Source organism: Periophthalmus magnuspinnatus, chromosome 15 (genome assembly GCF_009829125.3).
Source record: "Periophthalmus magnuspinnatus isolate fPerMag1 chromosome 15, fPerMag1.2.pri, whole genome shotgun sequence".
NCBI lineage: Eukaryota > Metazoa > Chordata > Actinopteri > Gobiiformes > Gobiidae > Periophthalmus > Periophthalmus magnuspinnatus.
The window spans coordinates 30710136-30726236 of record NC_047140.1 but is presented as its reverse complement, the minus strand read 5'-3'; the positions used below and the strand labels follow the sequence as shown (position 1 = coordinate 30726236).

Here is a 16101-nt window from a genome sequence, read left to right as displayed (position 1 = left end):
GGAAATCAGTGCAGCTCACCGGAAAAAGACACTCAATAACTTTTAAATTAATAAGTTAGACATTTTACTACTCAAGACTGCACTTTACTACAGCACGTAGAAAGGAAAGAAAGTTTTGAAGAGCTCATATTACACTATTTTCTGATCTGTGTTAGAATTTTGTTTCCTCATCACAAATAGACCTGGAGTTGTGTTTTGATTCATTCACACATGTTTAACACACAAACCCTGCATATTTGGACTTAAAAGTTCTCTCAAATAGAAAACACTGTGTTCCACCTTGTGTCATTATGTGGTAATACAAGAAGTGCTCCACTGTGTTTTTAAACTCCACACACTAGAATCATTAGGATCATTTCAGTCCTGGAATTGCTAATTTCTACCGAAGTAAAGGTAAAAGGTAGATGTTAACTTGAAAACTACCACTTCATGACATCACAAGGTACACCAGAGCATTTGAGCTTTGGAGATACTACTACTACTACTACTACTACTACTACTACTACTACTACTACTACTACTACTACTATAATAATAATAATAATAATAATAATAATAATAATAATAATAATAATAATAATAATAATAATAATGACGATTAGAAGAAGAAGAAGAAGAAGAGGAGTAATAATAGTAGTAGTAAAAAAAATGTGTGAATGAAACAAAAATAAAATGAAACAACTCTCACAATTATAACATGACTTAAACCTCACAATTTTGTCTTTTTTTTTGTTTTTTTGTTTTTTTTGTTTGCGTAATATAGCCGTTATTTTGAATTTAGCGCATTTAAAGCTCTTTTATTTTGAAAGGCAGCGGAAGTTTCCCCGCGGGTGTGTGCGCATGCGCGGTGCCTTGACACTCCGCTCTCGTGCGCTCCGCTGTTTTAAAGGAGACGCGTTTATTACTGAGCAACGGAAAGGCCGCACTGAACTGCACCAACACAGGGCTGGGCTCAGGGCTCATCACAGCGGCACAAACGGCGCCAGAGGGTAAGAAATGTGCGGCTTTTTGCTTTTTGCTAACCGGCTCCTGCCCGTGTGTCCGGCTCCATGATAAAAAAAAAACCTCCTCTTTACAATAGAACAGACTGTTTTCCTTGTGTTTGCTGCACATTTGCGTTTGCTCCTTTCACTCTGACTCTTCTGTCTGTCTCATCCTTTGAACACAGAGGTTATAATACAAACAGGGTGAGTTTTTGTCGGCTAAACACACCGGGGCCGGGCTGTTGTTGGCTCTATTTACTGTTACTATTGTCATTCTCTGCAGCAGCATGACCAGTGTGCCACCTCAGCCTTTGTGAGCACAGACAGCATCAATAACACTGTAATACCCCGCACGACTGGTCTGTTTCTGCTGCTTTTATCCGTGTGTGACCTGCTTTTCCTATCTCTTTATGGAGCAGAGCGCGCAGGGAGACAGGATGCATCAGTGAAGGGCGCTTTGTGCTTCAGTCCAGTCCATCCTGCACGTTTACACCCATGCAATTCAGGCTTTTCCACCTTCAAAACTGATTAAATCCATATTGCATTTGATTTCCTAAAGCCTTGTGCAGCGTGGGTCCCTTCCCAGACCCCTCCTCTCCATCTGTGTGTGCAGGCTTTGTTTTCATGGGGCAGATGTAGCTGGCCTGTAGCCTATGTAGCCAGTCTCTTTGTGTGTTCACTTTGATTTTAGCTGTCATCATCAAACCCTGGAGTCTAATGGAAGTCATTTTTTTTTACAACACCTATACCCTATTACTCTATTATGTGCGAACCGAATACCTAGAATTATTTTGAAACCTCCCTATATCCTTATCTTTGTCTATTTTCATTCATATTGTACTGGACATGGGGACATTTATTGCATTTTCCTGCTATTTCCTGCTAAAGTTATTGATGAACTGTTAGTTTTATAATGTAATTGTGTATTTTAATGTGTTTTCACCTGTCCAGAGACCAAACATGGAAAGCAGCAGCAGCTAAATCTGGTACAAATCATCTTTTCTTTTGTAAGATTAGTGAATTCGTGCATGGTCCCTAACAAATAAAGAATAAACAAAGCAAGAAAGTTAATTAAACGTGTACTAGCGGTCACCTGATTGTACATAACAGGTTACACAGCTGTTAAAAGCGTTTGTAACAGTGGCCGCTATTCAGTCAGCAGTTGGTGACCTATTTGGATAATGAATTTGGATCTTAAGCATGTAACAGCCTTGAAAAGTCCTATCTTGAGATTTAAGCCGTGTTAGAATGTCGTTACTCCTCAAAAACATACCTGGAGTTAGTCTGTTTACGTCTACAAAGCACAAAATGCTCTGTTCCACCTTGTGATGTCATGAAGTGGTAGTTTTTGCCTTTTCATCCAGTAGAGATTGACATTTCCCCAGCTTGAAATGATCCAAATTATTCTAGAAATGAAGATGTATGAGTTTAAAAACACAGTGGAGCACTTCCTGTATGACATCACAAGGTGGAACAGAGCGTTTTCTCAGCGTAAATCTGCAGGGTTTTTTGTTAAACATGTCTTAATGAAACAAAACACAACTCCAGGTCTGTTTGTGATTACGAAACAACATTAGAACAGGTCAGAAAATTGCTTTAACTGTCTGTAGTGAAGGTGCGGTTCATGTCTGGTTTATAACACAAATGACAGATCACATGGTGTTTATCCTCCTGTCCCTGCAGCTGTGCAAATGCCTGTCAGAATAACAAATTTTTAAGTAAATATAGACGATAAACGATAATACTGGAACTGATTTATACCGCTGACACAAGATTTAAACCAGAAAAACTATTATAAATCTACAATATTGTTAAAAAAAACATGAGTTGCAATAAATAAACAGCACTTTAGTCATTAGTTTGAGTCAGACAAGTTATTAATTCAAACTTTTGCGGCTTAAATCTGATCACACAGCCAAAAAATAACCAGAAAAGAAAGAAAAAGTACACATGTAAATACTGACCCCAAAATCTTGTTCCAGTTTTGAGTTCTCGTCGTTGATGTAGTGATTACAGTGACAGGCGTAGCTGTTCAGACCAGAGTGTTTTGTTTTTGTTTTGAAGGTTTAAAGCATGTTTCAGGGCTGGAGTTTGGTTTGTTATTCCTTCGTTCCCTCCCTTTGCTTCTTGCAGCTTGTACACTCGAGTGAGCAGCTGGCGGGTGCATTTTTAAAAACTGTGTCAGTATCACACGATTGTTGTAACATTCACTTTGCCATAGTTTTACAGTCCTGCCCTCCACAGACAGCGTGGAAATGGATTTTAGTTCTAATGCATATTTGTTTACAGAACTTCTTAGTCATAGAAGGACAGAGATGGAACGTAACGAAGTAAAAGTAGCAAAGTACTGTGCTTAAGTAAAAAAAATCTTAAGTATCTGTACTTTACTTGCATTTTAAGTTACTTTAAGTGCATTTTAAACTGGATTCTTTTTACTTTTACTTCACTACATTTGAGAGCAGTATCTGTACTTTCTACTCCACTACATTTTCGAACAAGACTGAAAACTAAAAGTATTTCAAGCACGCTCAACCAAAAATATACAAATAAAAACAGATCGAAAAAACATATTAATTCAGTTGTTTCTGTTGGACAAAATCCAGCTCAAACTTTATCAAAATCACCACATTTAAAGCTTTATTAAACCTCAAAATCTGCGCAAAATACTTTTACTTTTTACTCTTTAGGTACATTTTTAAACAGGTACTTAAATATTTTTTTCATGTCATAGTTTTACTTTTACTTGAATACATTTTACCCAGGTATCTGTACTTTTACTTAAATAACAAAGACAGTGTAATAGTAGCATCAACCCTCAACTACTACTACTACTACTACTACTACTACTTCTACTGCTGATTCCATACTGTTTTAATGAGCTACACAGAACTATTCCTTCCAGAAGATGGATCCCACAGTTATGTTTCTGTTATTATCTGAGTATTCCAGAGCCTTTCAGCATTTTATGTCAGAATTAAACTTATATTTCAAATTAGAATCTGCCCATATAACAGCGTTCGCTTCTACTTTGAGCACTTTGTTGTTGGGAGTCCGGTCCTCGCCCATTGTGTATAGTCGGAAGTTTAGGAAGTGAGTTCATTTTGCCTTAGCGGCCCGACTATGTTTATGCGACTGAAAACACGCAGCTTGCAAACTGGAGATGAGGCGGTGCTGCGTTTTGTATTCAGTTTCTGTTTTGTCAGATGCTTTTGGAGGGAGATCTTTGGCTAAAAATAGATCTACGAATCTCACTTCTGTAATCTGTGCTTGTAGAATCATTAAGAAGGTTACGGGAGTCAAATGGCAAGATTGCGTTAGTGTCAGAAAGAGGAACAGACGACAAGACGTGAGAGTATCCAAAAGCAAAAAAAAAAACACAAAATGAAATTCACTGGATGTGTTTTTCAATATAATCAGTCTCGGATCAGCCTCTGGTGTGTTTTGGAAAGTGATGGGTGTGTCTTTTTCCACAGTCAGCTGCAAAAATAAGAGTTAGATGGGCAAACCTATTCTCCTGTGTTTTAGGGTGGAACCAGAGACTGTGTAAAGAAGTGGACTGAGCGAGTGTGACGTTAAAATGAAGCTTATCGAGGCTAGCAGTTATAGCGGCTAAATTTGGAGCCGAGTACCATATTTGGAATTCCGACCATGCGTATCATAGCAACCAAAGAGCCAATCTGGAGTGAGGCTGTTGAAGGTAACGCCCCTTCCTGCGCCGCACCGCTGGTTTAGCAGAGAGGGGACGCTTAGCAACGCTGTCAATCAAACCGGTTGCTAACGGTAGCTAGAGCAAGCTCGGGGGAAAGAAGGCGCCCGATTGTCTGTTATTAATGTTCAGATCTTGATTTACAGACAAAATTGCTAAATAAAAACCCCAGGATCATGTAGCGTGGGTTAATACGAACATTTAAAACCAAAATGACAAGTCTGACAGAGAGACTTCAGGTTTGGAACGCGGCGGCTAACGGGTTAGCGATGTCCATTTATATAAACAGTCTATGGGTGGAACATGCTCATATTTCCAGTGTTTCAGTCGCATCTTTGAGTCCATGTTTGTTTTTGGCAGAATGTTGGATTGATAGATGATGATAGAAAGAACAGTACCTTTTCTGTCTCAGTGAATACCACGTGTATCTTTTGTCGCACTATCTGGGAATTCTGTAGTATTTTTGTCGTATAAGCCCTTATGATCACATTTGAGCTTTAGCTGGTGAAAAATGAACATATATGACACTGTACAGACACTAGAACTAACAAATTTAACTACTGAAGTGTTAAATTATGCGTTTTTTTCCCGCAAGATTCACTTCGACAAACACTTACTTGGCTAATTACGGTTTATTGTTTCAGTACTATCAATATCATCCTTTATCGCAGTGTTTTTCTGTACTTTATGTAGTACTTCGAAAGGCCCGGTCGGATGTTAACTTGTTCTGTCTGCTGCTGTTTTGCGGCTGCAGTGGAGGCAGAAGAAAAGCTGGTTCTTTCTAAACGTGGCAGTGTTGGTTCTCTGTGGTCGCTGCTTTTAAAGGGCCACATGTGTCCCATTATAGTGTCACTGTACGGGGTGAAAAAACACTCTGGAAACACTCTGGAAACACTCTGGAAACACTCTGGAGTTTCAAACTGCAGCGTGACCATCAGAACTAGTGACCAAATTACCCAGTTTACAAAATTCAAATCTGTCAACTGGATAAAAAGTTGTTGGCGTGAAAACTTTTAGCCGCTTCTTCAGTTCTGGTCAGATTACTGCTGCACGCTGCCTTATTTCTGTCTGAAGGAAGCAGCTAGCTACACTGAAGCTAACACATATATTTGTTTATTTACAGTTTCTGTTTATTAGCTAAGTGTGAACTGTGCCTGAGTCATATTTTGCACAATAATACAAACCTCTACAGGATGCTCTCACACCTATTAGCATACTGGCTAGCTCTATTGTTTTCATTGTTGTGACTGAGAATGGAGTTATAAATAGGAGATAAATGATGTCTAAACCTCCCATTCCTGTTCGAAAATGGATTGTCTTTCTTAACAAAATGGCCTCTTTAACTCTCCTCTCAAACCATTTCTTTTCTTTGGCTGAAATCTGTACCTCACTATCTTCAAAGGAGTTGGTTAGCGGCGTTGAGCTTGAGGTGCACAGCGGATTGTTGTCCCAAGCTGCTCTTACTTTGTTTTAAACTTTTATTTTGAAGACTAAGCACAACTGTAACCATGTTTTTAGTTGTTTTCCTTTTCATTTATCCTCTTGAAGTTGTATTTGGAGTTTGGATTCTTGTTTGAGTAATCTGTAATCGCTTATTTTCAAGACGCCATTTTGACGATTAACCCCAGTTTCCACCGCCACCAGCACATGCCCACTGTGACGTACGCACTTCCTTCCTTTTCTTAAACGATGATACGCAGTTTTCTAACACAAAAATCAGTGGACATGCTGCTTTTTAAAGTCGTTTTAGATGAATATTGTGATTTAAAATGCGCAACTTATAACATAATGATCCACCGATGTCATAGATTATAATTATAGAGCGACACACAAGCACAATAGAGCTGATTTAAGAGTGCAGTCACATGTAAATTATCTGTAAACAATCCAATCCCTTTAAGTTCTTTTGTTTTTTGTTGCTTGCTTCAGTAGCCGAGCGTCAGACAGAGCCGGTATTTCCCATGTGCTCCATTGAACAAAGCCACACTTTCTTACACTGCGACGGGGGAGACAGATTTATTTATTTTTTTTACTCTTCCTTCTGGCAGTGAATATTTGATTCCCATATGTAGGTCTGTGGGTCAGCTGAGCACTGGGGTACAGAGCGGAGAGATGGGGGGTGGAGGATGTCTTAAGGCGAGGCTTGTGTTTGGTAACAACAGTGAAGCGGGGCCCGTGCTGGCTAAACGGAGGAGCTGCTTTGTCCGTACTCTCGCTCTCATTAAACGCTCATGCTGGTGCCATATGGGTTTTTCGCTGCATAGGGTCTTTTTATACGTACAAGGTGACATCCCGGCGCTCTGTGGTACCAACGCACGGGTTTTGCGCTGACTTAGACAGACTTCACGATGATTTATTATACCTCTGGCTGCTATTCTGGAACCGAGGGTGTGTAGAACCGCGTGAACGGGTCTATAGCTGCCGGCGTTCAACCTGAGCTCTGATAAAAAGCGATTATTATTGTTCCACCCATAAAATATGAAGTAACATGTGGGATGTGAGTTATTTTAAAACCTTTTCCATGTCTATCCCATTGTTATGTTGTCGTTTTTAAGGGCGAAGAACTGGAATCAGCGTTTAATAGCTAGAGGAGACGCGTGACATATGCTAACGTGTCCTGTTACGCATAGGCCGCGCTAACTTCTGCTAATTCGTTCAAATTATAAAGCAACAAACAGGTTTCATTTTGAAAAATCATGGTCACATTTTCATATAGCGCGTTTCCACGTTCAAGGCCTACGTTTTACTCATAAACTTTGGATTTTTACATATAAACGGACATAGCTAACCCGCTAGCCGCCGCTTCTGGCTTCAGTTCACTTTCTATTGAAAAACTGTGGCCCCTCTCTCTGTACCTGCTGCTGTCAGACTCGTCATTTTGGTCTTAAATGTTCGTATTAACCCGCTCTACATGATCCTGGGGTTTTTATTTCGCTTTTGTGTCTGTAAATCAAGATATGAACGTCAACGCGTCACACTGCCTTCGTCTACTTCTTCAGACACAGTCCATGGTTTTAACAGAGATAGTGTCTACTGTATTGTTCAAAAGGATAAGCTGAATGTCATGGGATTGGCACAGATCCCTTTATTTGTACAAGTCTCTGAAAAACCACTGAGTAATGAGATCAGACCAGTCACGTTTTGTGCTGTTATCTCTTCAAACTAAAGTGTTCAAACTGAGCTTTACGTGTTTTCTTGAGGCAGCAGGTCGGACAAAACAGCAAATCGACAAATGCTGGAGATTTACAGCTGATATCCAACACGCTAAAAAGGAAAAAGGCAAATATATGTAGCTAGTCTATATCTCTAATAATGTAAATAAACATGGAGCGATACCTGCTTCTGCTGAGAGAAACGATGTCGGGAGAGGGCAGATCCGAACATTTAAAGTCCACGTCTCTGTGATAAAATATTGTAAATGTGACCTTTGGGGAACAGCCTTTGTCCAACTCAAATATTCAACCCCAAAGTGCCTCATGTGGGTCTCTGGTTTCACCTCCTCAGGGTCTCGAGGCGGCTCCGCTCTCGTCGCCCCCCTCTGCGTTCACAAGAACTGTTTGTCCTTGTCTCTTTATTACTTATTGACTTATTTCTGGAGGCACCGGTTGACCTTAGCATTGATGAGATTGATGAGTCGGGACCATAGACTGTATAAAGAAGTGGACTGAGTGAGTGTGACGTCACCCACAGCGTTCAGCGACGTTTATATCTTGAGTTACGGACGCAAAAGTGAAATAAAAACACCAGGATCATGTAGAGCGGGTTAATACGAACATTTAAGACCGAAATGACGAGTCTGACAGCAGCAGGTACAGAGGGAAGGGTCAGGTATTTTCAGTAGAAAGCGAATTGAAGCCAGAGTCGATGGAGCAGGCTAGCACGTTAGCTATGTCTATTTATATTTACAGTCTATGGTTGGGACTGGACTGATTTTCTTTTGGTCTGGAGCTGAAAAAGTGATAGCAAAAGAAAAAACATTTATTAGCAAAATTATGAAAAACACCCTGAGATTTGGTCAGTGCCTTGTTAACAGCTAGCGTAGCGTAGTTTTAGTCAAATGCTAATACTGATCTGAAGGTTCGCGGTTCGAATCCAGCTCCCGCCATAGACTGTACGTATAAATAGACATAGCTAACCTGCTAGCCACCGCGTTCCAAATAAAAAGTGGTCATGGGCGCACTTCTGGCTCTATCGACTCTCGCTCCAATTCACTTTCTATTGAAAAACAGTGTTGTCTCTGTACCTGCTGCTGTCAGACTCATTTTGGTCTTAAATGTTCGTATTAACCCTCTACATGATCCTGGGGTTTTTATTTCACTATTGTGTCTGTAAATCAAGATATAAACTTTAAAAACAGACAAATCAGGCGCCTTCTTTCCCCGAGGTCGCTCCCACTAGCGTTAGCAACAGGTTTGATTGACAGCGTTGCTAAGCGCCCGCTCCCTGCTAAACCAGCGATGCGGGCGAGAAGGGGCGTTACCTCCAACAGCCTGGCTCCAGATTGGCTCTTTGGTTGCTATGATACTCAAAATATGGACTTCTGCTCCAAATTAGCTGCTATAACTGCTAGCCTCGATGATGTAAAGCGCTTTGAGTGACTCGAAGCTGGAAAAGTGCTGTATATAAATGTGACTGTTTACCATTTACCACTGGTGTGAGTCAATATGATGTTTCGAACTTTATTTAAAAGTGAAAAAAACAACCTATTGAGCAACATTTTTCTATCAAACCCAGAAGAAACCACACCCTGCCTCAGTTTGGCTCTCATTATAAAACCATGTGATTCCAGTATGACTATTGAACAAGCTTTCTCAGGACTATTTTTCAGTTTTTTTCAGTTTTTTTCTCTTTCTGTTCTGATTTATATCCCATGATTTTTTTTTTTTAAACCCACCCGAGAGTCTGCAGCAGCTGTTCGACAGAGTGTGATGTTGTTGGTGAAGTCCTCGCTGATGTGTGGGATGGGAATGGCGCTGCGTTACCCAGCTGTTGCGTCATCCCGGGCCTCATTCCATCCAGATGCTTTGTGCGAAACCACGACAGTGAATTATCAGGCTTCCCGGGTGCTGATGTCACTTCCTGCGTTGCCCCGGCTGTGCGCGGTTGGCCTAGATAGAGAGGAGGGCTGAGATTTGAATTCAAAACCAGCGCACTGACTGTTTTTTTTTAAGAAACAGAAGAGGATGCACGAATTTTTGCAACGTGATGATGCTTTCAGAGCGCGTTTTTTAAGCCCTTTTGCAGACTATACCCTGTGCAAATTTGCTGCTGTTACACTAAACTTCTAGAAATGTAAAATATCTTTCACAATCTGGTATTTTGCAAACATTTCAGCCATCTTTGTGTAATCTTATCTGTATCAATGCCTCACTGCAGCTCCCTGTATGTGAGCGTTTGTGTGCAGACTGCAGATAGCACAAGTCTAGGTCAGAGTTTGGGGGAATTCCAGACAAAACCATGAGTCCGACATCCATCCTTATTAGCTCCGGCGCTGAAAGACAGTTAGGGATGAGGTGGGTTGTTCTCGGCTGTGTTAAAACTCATCTCTCACAGGTTTTAATAAAAGAGACCGCGCGTTTACTGTATGAGCAGCTTTATACTTTCGTGTGGTGTAAAGTTATTGATTATTTTTGTTTGTTCAAATGACGATTGCCCCGTTTTTTGAAGTTGTTTTGAAGTTTACATTTCAAATCATTAGTTTGTTTTCATTTTAAACTAGTTTTTCACACTGTCTGACGCATAATAAAAGAAAAAAATTAGAGTGAAGACATAAGTATGTTTGAGGTATCTGTACATTTTAAACCGGATATGTTTTACTTTTACTTCAGTACATTTGAGAGCAGTATTTGTACTTTCTACTCCATTTCTACTAAATTTTTGAACAGAAAAGTCAAAGTGCTTTTTATTGTTGTCTAAGACTTGCTGAAAAGGCTGAGGGTTTATTTTTAACATGTTCATAATTTGAGCAAAATAAAAATACATGAATAAAAACAGACAAAAAAAACCCCGATTGATTAAATTTCAACAAAATTCTGCACAAATATTTATCAAAATCACCACGTTTGAAGCTTTATAAGACTCAAAATCTGCAAGAAATACTTTTACTTTTTAGTCTTTAAGCACATTTTACACAGGTACTTTAATACTTTTGCTGAAGTAGATTTTTTCATGTGACATTTTTACTTTTATTTGAGTAACAAAACTGAGTAAATCATCCACCACCGCAAGGGAGGAGCTAACTACACAGAAACTAACACCTATTTGTGAAAAGCTTGTGTTTGCTGGCTAGTTATTGCTAAAATCGCTAAACAATCACACCATTTATTTTATTACAATTGCAAAGCGCAATCAGAAACAAGCCGAACAATTGAGAGAAATATGTACCACCTTTACTGCTCGATTCATTTCAGTTTTTTTAGTTTATTTATTTCGAGTGCATGTTTCAGGTGGTTCACTTAAAGAACATTTCACAAATTTGTTCTTACTTAAACTCGAAAGGGAACGAGAAGAAGAAGAAGAAGAAGAAGAAGAAGAGATTCGACAGAACAATACAGTAACTGGAGCTTGGATTACGTCCCAAACATGTGACATGAGTTTGGGCCTTAGGGGGGTAAAGGAAGGATGCTCCGGCAGACAAAGACAGCCTTGTTACATTCTGCAAGGACATTCCCGCTTGCGTTTTTTGCTCACGGACTCATATTTTAGCATTTTTCTCCAACGCCGGCCTTCTGCGTACCTCCGACTGCGCCGTGCCTTTCGTGTCTGGGGTGTGAGCGTTTTACTGGCCCCACACACGTCCCGCACACATGCCGCTCGCTCACTGTTTCATTAGCGTGTTTGTTTAGCTAGCTCCTCTCCTCAGACGTTGATCAGTTTGTCGTGATGATAAAACTGTGAAGGAGGCGCTGGGAAAGAAACTCAAACCCAAAAACTGACCAGACGCTAAAGTATCAGCTTTATTTTTTACATTATTCTCTCTGTTTTTGTCTGTAAAACCCCTCACCACACACTTTATACACTTTTCTCACACAGGCGTTAACATTTTCTCACATTTCTCTCTCGTTTAAACTCTCTCAAAGTTCAAACCTTCGTCGGCGTCTTTGTCGGTGCAGAACGTTTCATCGACATTGTGGGTTTTGTCGGGGAGAAAACAAACTGCAAACAGAGAAGAGAATGGAGGAGAAGGAAGGAAGGAAGGAAAGAAAGAAGGAAGAAGAGAATCGAGGAGAAGGAAGGAAAGAAGGAAGAAGAGAATGGAGGAGAAGGAAGGAAGGAAAGAAAGAAGGAAGAAGAGAATCAAGGAGAAGGAAGGAAAGAAGAGGATTGAGGAGAAGGAAGGAAAGAAAGAAAGAAGGAAGAAGAGAATCGAGGAGAAGGAAGGAAAGAAAGAAGAGAATTGAGGAGAAGGAAGGAAAGAAAGAAAGAAAGAAAGAAGAGAATTGAGGAGAAGGAAGGAAAGAAGAGGATTGAGGAGAAGGAAAGAAAGAAGAGGATTGAGGAGAAGGAAAGAAAGAAGATAATTGAGGAGAAGGAAGGAAGGAAAGAAAAAAGAAAAAGAAACTGAAATGGTAGGATGAAGGAAAGCACTAGAAAAGGAGGGAGCTAGGAAGAAAAGAAGAAAAAGAAACAAAGAGAAAAGCATGGGATGAAAGACAGAAAGAAGAAAAAGACTAGTGGATAAAGAAAGAAAGGAATGAATAAAACTGGAATGGTAGGATGAAGGAAAGAATTATGAAAAGAGAGATGTGGAAAGGAAAGAACAGGAAAGGACATTTCTCTCTCGTTTAAACTCTCTCAAAGTTCAAACCTTCGTCTTTGTCGGTGCAGAACGTTTCATCGACATTGTGGGTTTTGTCGGGGAGAAAACGAATCGCAAACGTACAGCACTTCAGAGTCACACTGCGAAACAATAAAGAACTAAAAAATGTATGCAAAAGTTATGCAACAGCAAAGTGAACAAAAGAAACTATAAATTCACTCTAAATAGTAATAATAATAATATGGACTTAGATTCTCAAGGACACATGAACAAATTAAGATGAAATGAAAGACAAAGTCCGAAGTCGGAAAGGACGGCAGGAGCGTCTGTCCCAAACACAAATGCGGACTATAACCAAACGTTCCGCTGTTGGTTGATGAATCCTGATTGGTTAAGACGGGCGCTGGGCACAAATGTCCGAATAATCATGAAAAAAAATAGTGAAAACCTAATGACTAAACTAGGAACGTCATAAACAAATTAAAAACAACACAGATAATATGAATAAAATGACACACTTGTTAACAAAAACTGTATGGACGTATATTTTGGAGGTTTCAAAAGTGGAAAAGTTGAGAGATTTGGGGTATTTTTGTTGTAATTCGATAAGATCTAAGCTTTGAACAAGAGGTAGAAGTTTTAGAGTGAAGACGTTTGGCCGTTTCTTCAGTTCTGGTCAGATTATCGCCGGACGCTGCCTTAGTTCTTTGGTTTCTTTGTGTCGTTTCAACTGAATATACCAGGCCGATATTTGGACTGTTTACCCTATGGACTTATCGGCCTTAAATCTCCAGCATAGGCCGATATTTTTGTTTGTTTTGGTCGATCTGCTGCCTAAAAACACACATAAAACTTTATATTAACGCTTAAATACAAAGAGATAGCTGTTCCTCTGAATTTTAAACTATAAGTATCTGCATCGGACATGAAAAAAAAACATTATTGTGCATTTATAATTTTAATGATACTGTTTATTTAAAAATTATTTACTGGGATTATCTTGTGTTATTGCTAATATGTCAGTGACTTGAAGTTGTTTCATCAGTTAAATGCAATATTTCACTTTAACTGTACTTCAAAACGTACTATAGCAACAGATCTATGCTTCAGTTTCTTCGGGGGCCCTAAACAACACAGTGTTTCGTCTAATTTCGTTGCAGAGCGTTGTCCTCGGCCCCTAAGACAATCCGTCGTCGAGGCTCAGAATTGGACCATCTTCCTATTAATTTATATTCAAGGGGGGCCCACCTGAGTCTCCCTTCCCCCGGGGCCCCGAAATATCTGTCACCGGCCCTGTCTAAACGTATAACATGAGTTTATAAATGTGAAAAAAGGTTCAAATGTCGCCAGAGGATTATGGAGTTGGCGTTTTGGGGTCAAGGGAGCAGCGGCTCAGTGGCGTAATCTCTAATTCTGTGTCTGATGATGAGCTTTTCTCAATATTCTGGCGTGACATGGAGTTAACGCCGTCGTACAGTCAGGCGCACGGTTTAGGTTTGGGCCATGTGCCAAGAAAAACGTGTTCTTTTCCGTTTTTTATCATAGACTGTTTATATAAATGTTTGTATTAACCCGCTCTACATGATCCTGGGGTTTTTATTTCCCTCTTTTGTCTGTAAATCAGGCGTCTTCTTTCCCTGAGGTCGCTTCTACTCTATTGTTTTGATAAATCGCAATTTTAAATTCAAGGTTTTCGTATCCAGATCTAATAAATATGGATTCCAACGTTAATTTCACATTTTAATCTGTGCTGTTTGTAAATAAAACTCACATTTATTCTTTCAAAATCGACTCTAAACTAGTTTGGATTGGATTTTTTTGGACAGTTGGATCTAGGTTTTATTAAAATTACATCAAATACAATTCCCCATCTTTTTATTAAACACGTCCACATAGTTTCACTTCATTTTCTGCAAAATAAACGTGTGAAAAAACAAATGTTTGTGGTTGAACTTTCTCTGCAGATTTGGATTATCCTTGTGTAAAGTTTGTGTGAGACAGAAAAGTCAAAAGAAAACACCGAGTTTGACCTGGTTTAGAGCAACGGACGGAGAGAGAGGAAAGAGAAAAGAAGAGGAGGATGGGTGGAGAGAGAGGAGGGGTGAAGAGAGAGAGAAGAGGACGGATGGAGAGAGAAAAAGAAATGAGGAGGAGGAGGGAAAGAGAAAGAAGAGGAGGGGTGGAGAGAGAGAGAGAAAGAAGAGGAGGAGGGATTGAGAGAGAGGAGGAGTGGAGGGAGAGAGAAGAGGAGGGATGGAGGGAGATAGAGAGAGAAAGAAGAGGAGGAGGGATTGAGAGAGAGGAGGAGTGGAGAGAGAGAGAAGAGGAGGGATGGAGAGAGAAAGAAAAGAGGAGCAGGATGGATGAAGAGAAAGAAGAGGAGGGATGGAGAGAAAGAGAAAAGGAAGAAGGATAAGAGAGAGAAGAGGAGGAGAGATGGAGAGAAACAGAGAAAGAAGATGAGGAGGGATGAGAGAAAGAGAGAAGAGGGGGAGGTATAGAGAGAAAGAAAGAGAAGAAGAGAGATACAGAGAAAGAAAGAAAGAAAAGGAGGAGGAGAGATATACAGAGAGGTACGGAGAGGAGGAGGGATGGAGAGAAAGAGAGTAGGGGGGAGAGATAGAAAGAGAGAGAGGAGGAAGAGGGATGAGACAGAAGAGGAGGAGAGATGGAGGGAAAGAAAATAGGACGAGAGAAAGAGGGAGGCAGAGAGGAGGAGGGATAGAGAGAGGAGAGGAGGAGAGAAGATATGGAAAAAGAGAGAAACCAAGAACGAAAGACAGAGAGAGGAGGAGAGATGAGAGAAAGAGGAAAGACAAGAGGAGGAGGCAAGGGAGAGAGGAGGAAGAAGAGAGACAGAGAGTGAGAACGAAAGAGAATAAGAGACAGAGTGAGACCTATCGAGGAGAAAAGAAAGTAAGCGTCCCATCTGGAGCCAGGCCAACATTCCTCCATCACTTCCTCCTCTCACATCTGGCAGTGATCAGAGGGATGTGCCTCATGTTTTGTTGTAGTGTTTTTACTGTTTATTTAAACTTTTAAAATGGTTTCGGGCCAATTCCTTTTTACAGAAATGAAGGTCAACTATTTTAAGCACAAAGTTAAACGTACGTTGATAAAACCCAGTCCGTGTTTTCCTCTGTTTCTCCTCAGGATGGCCTAGCGGTCTGCTGTTCTTAGCCGTCTGTCAACACTGAGCCTGGACCAGAGGTGTGTAAACTTGGAAAATCACATCGTAGCTTCTTCATCGTAAAAATCTAAGTGTTGTTTTGTTTCTCGGAGGCGTGTAGCGGCCGCCGCAGAGCCAAGATGAGCGTGACCTCCTGGTTCCTGGTGAGCAGTGGAGGGACACGTCACCGACTCCCCCGAGAGATGATCTTTGTGGGTCGGGATGACTGCGAACTCATGCTGCAGGTGAGAGTTAGCCTAGTGCTAAAATGCTAATGCTAATGCTAATAATACGCAGCAGTAAACGATATCGATGAATTAGAGCTTATATTTCAATCCTTCTCAGACTTTTCAGAGATTTTTAACCATGTTCCAGTCGTTTCCTTCTCGTTTACCTTCTCGAGGTTTTGTGTAGAGTGATTTATGTTTGAGTTTAATCTTTAACCGTTTATTATGAAGCCGCCATTTTGTCTTTCAACCCCCGT

General features: G+C 40.3%; 1 protein-coding gene across 1 annotated transcript in view; it reads left to right on the top strand.

Annotated features, from left to right (window-relative positions):
- The first annotated feature begins 921 nt into the window (after window positions 1-921).
- Window positions 922-16101, top strand: part of cep170aa (centrosomal protein 170Aa) — a 28970-nt gene continuing 13790 nt past the window's right edge. The window contains exons 1-3 of the mRNA XM_033979347.2: window positions 922-989; window positions 15602-15658; window positions 15731-15862. Coding sequence (XP_033835238.1) covers window positions 15758-15862 — 105 coding nt within the window. The 5' untranslated portion in view covers window positions 922-989; window positions 15602-15658; window positions 15731-15757. The remainder of the gene's footprint in view (window positions 990-15601; window positions 15659-15730; window positions 15863-16101) is intronic.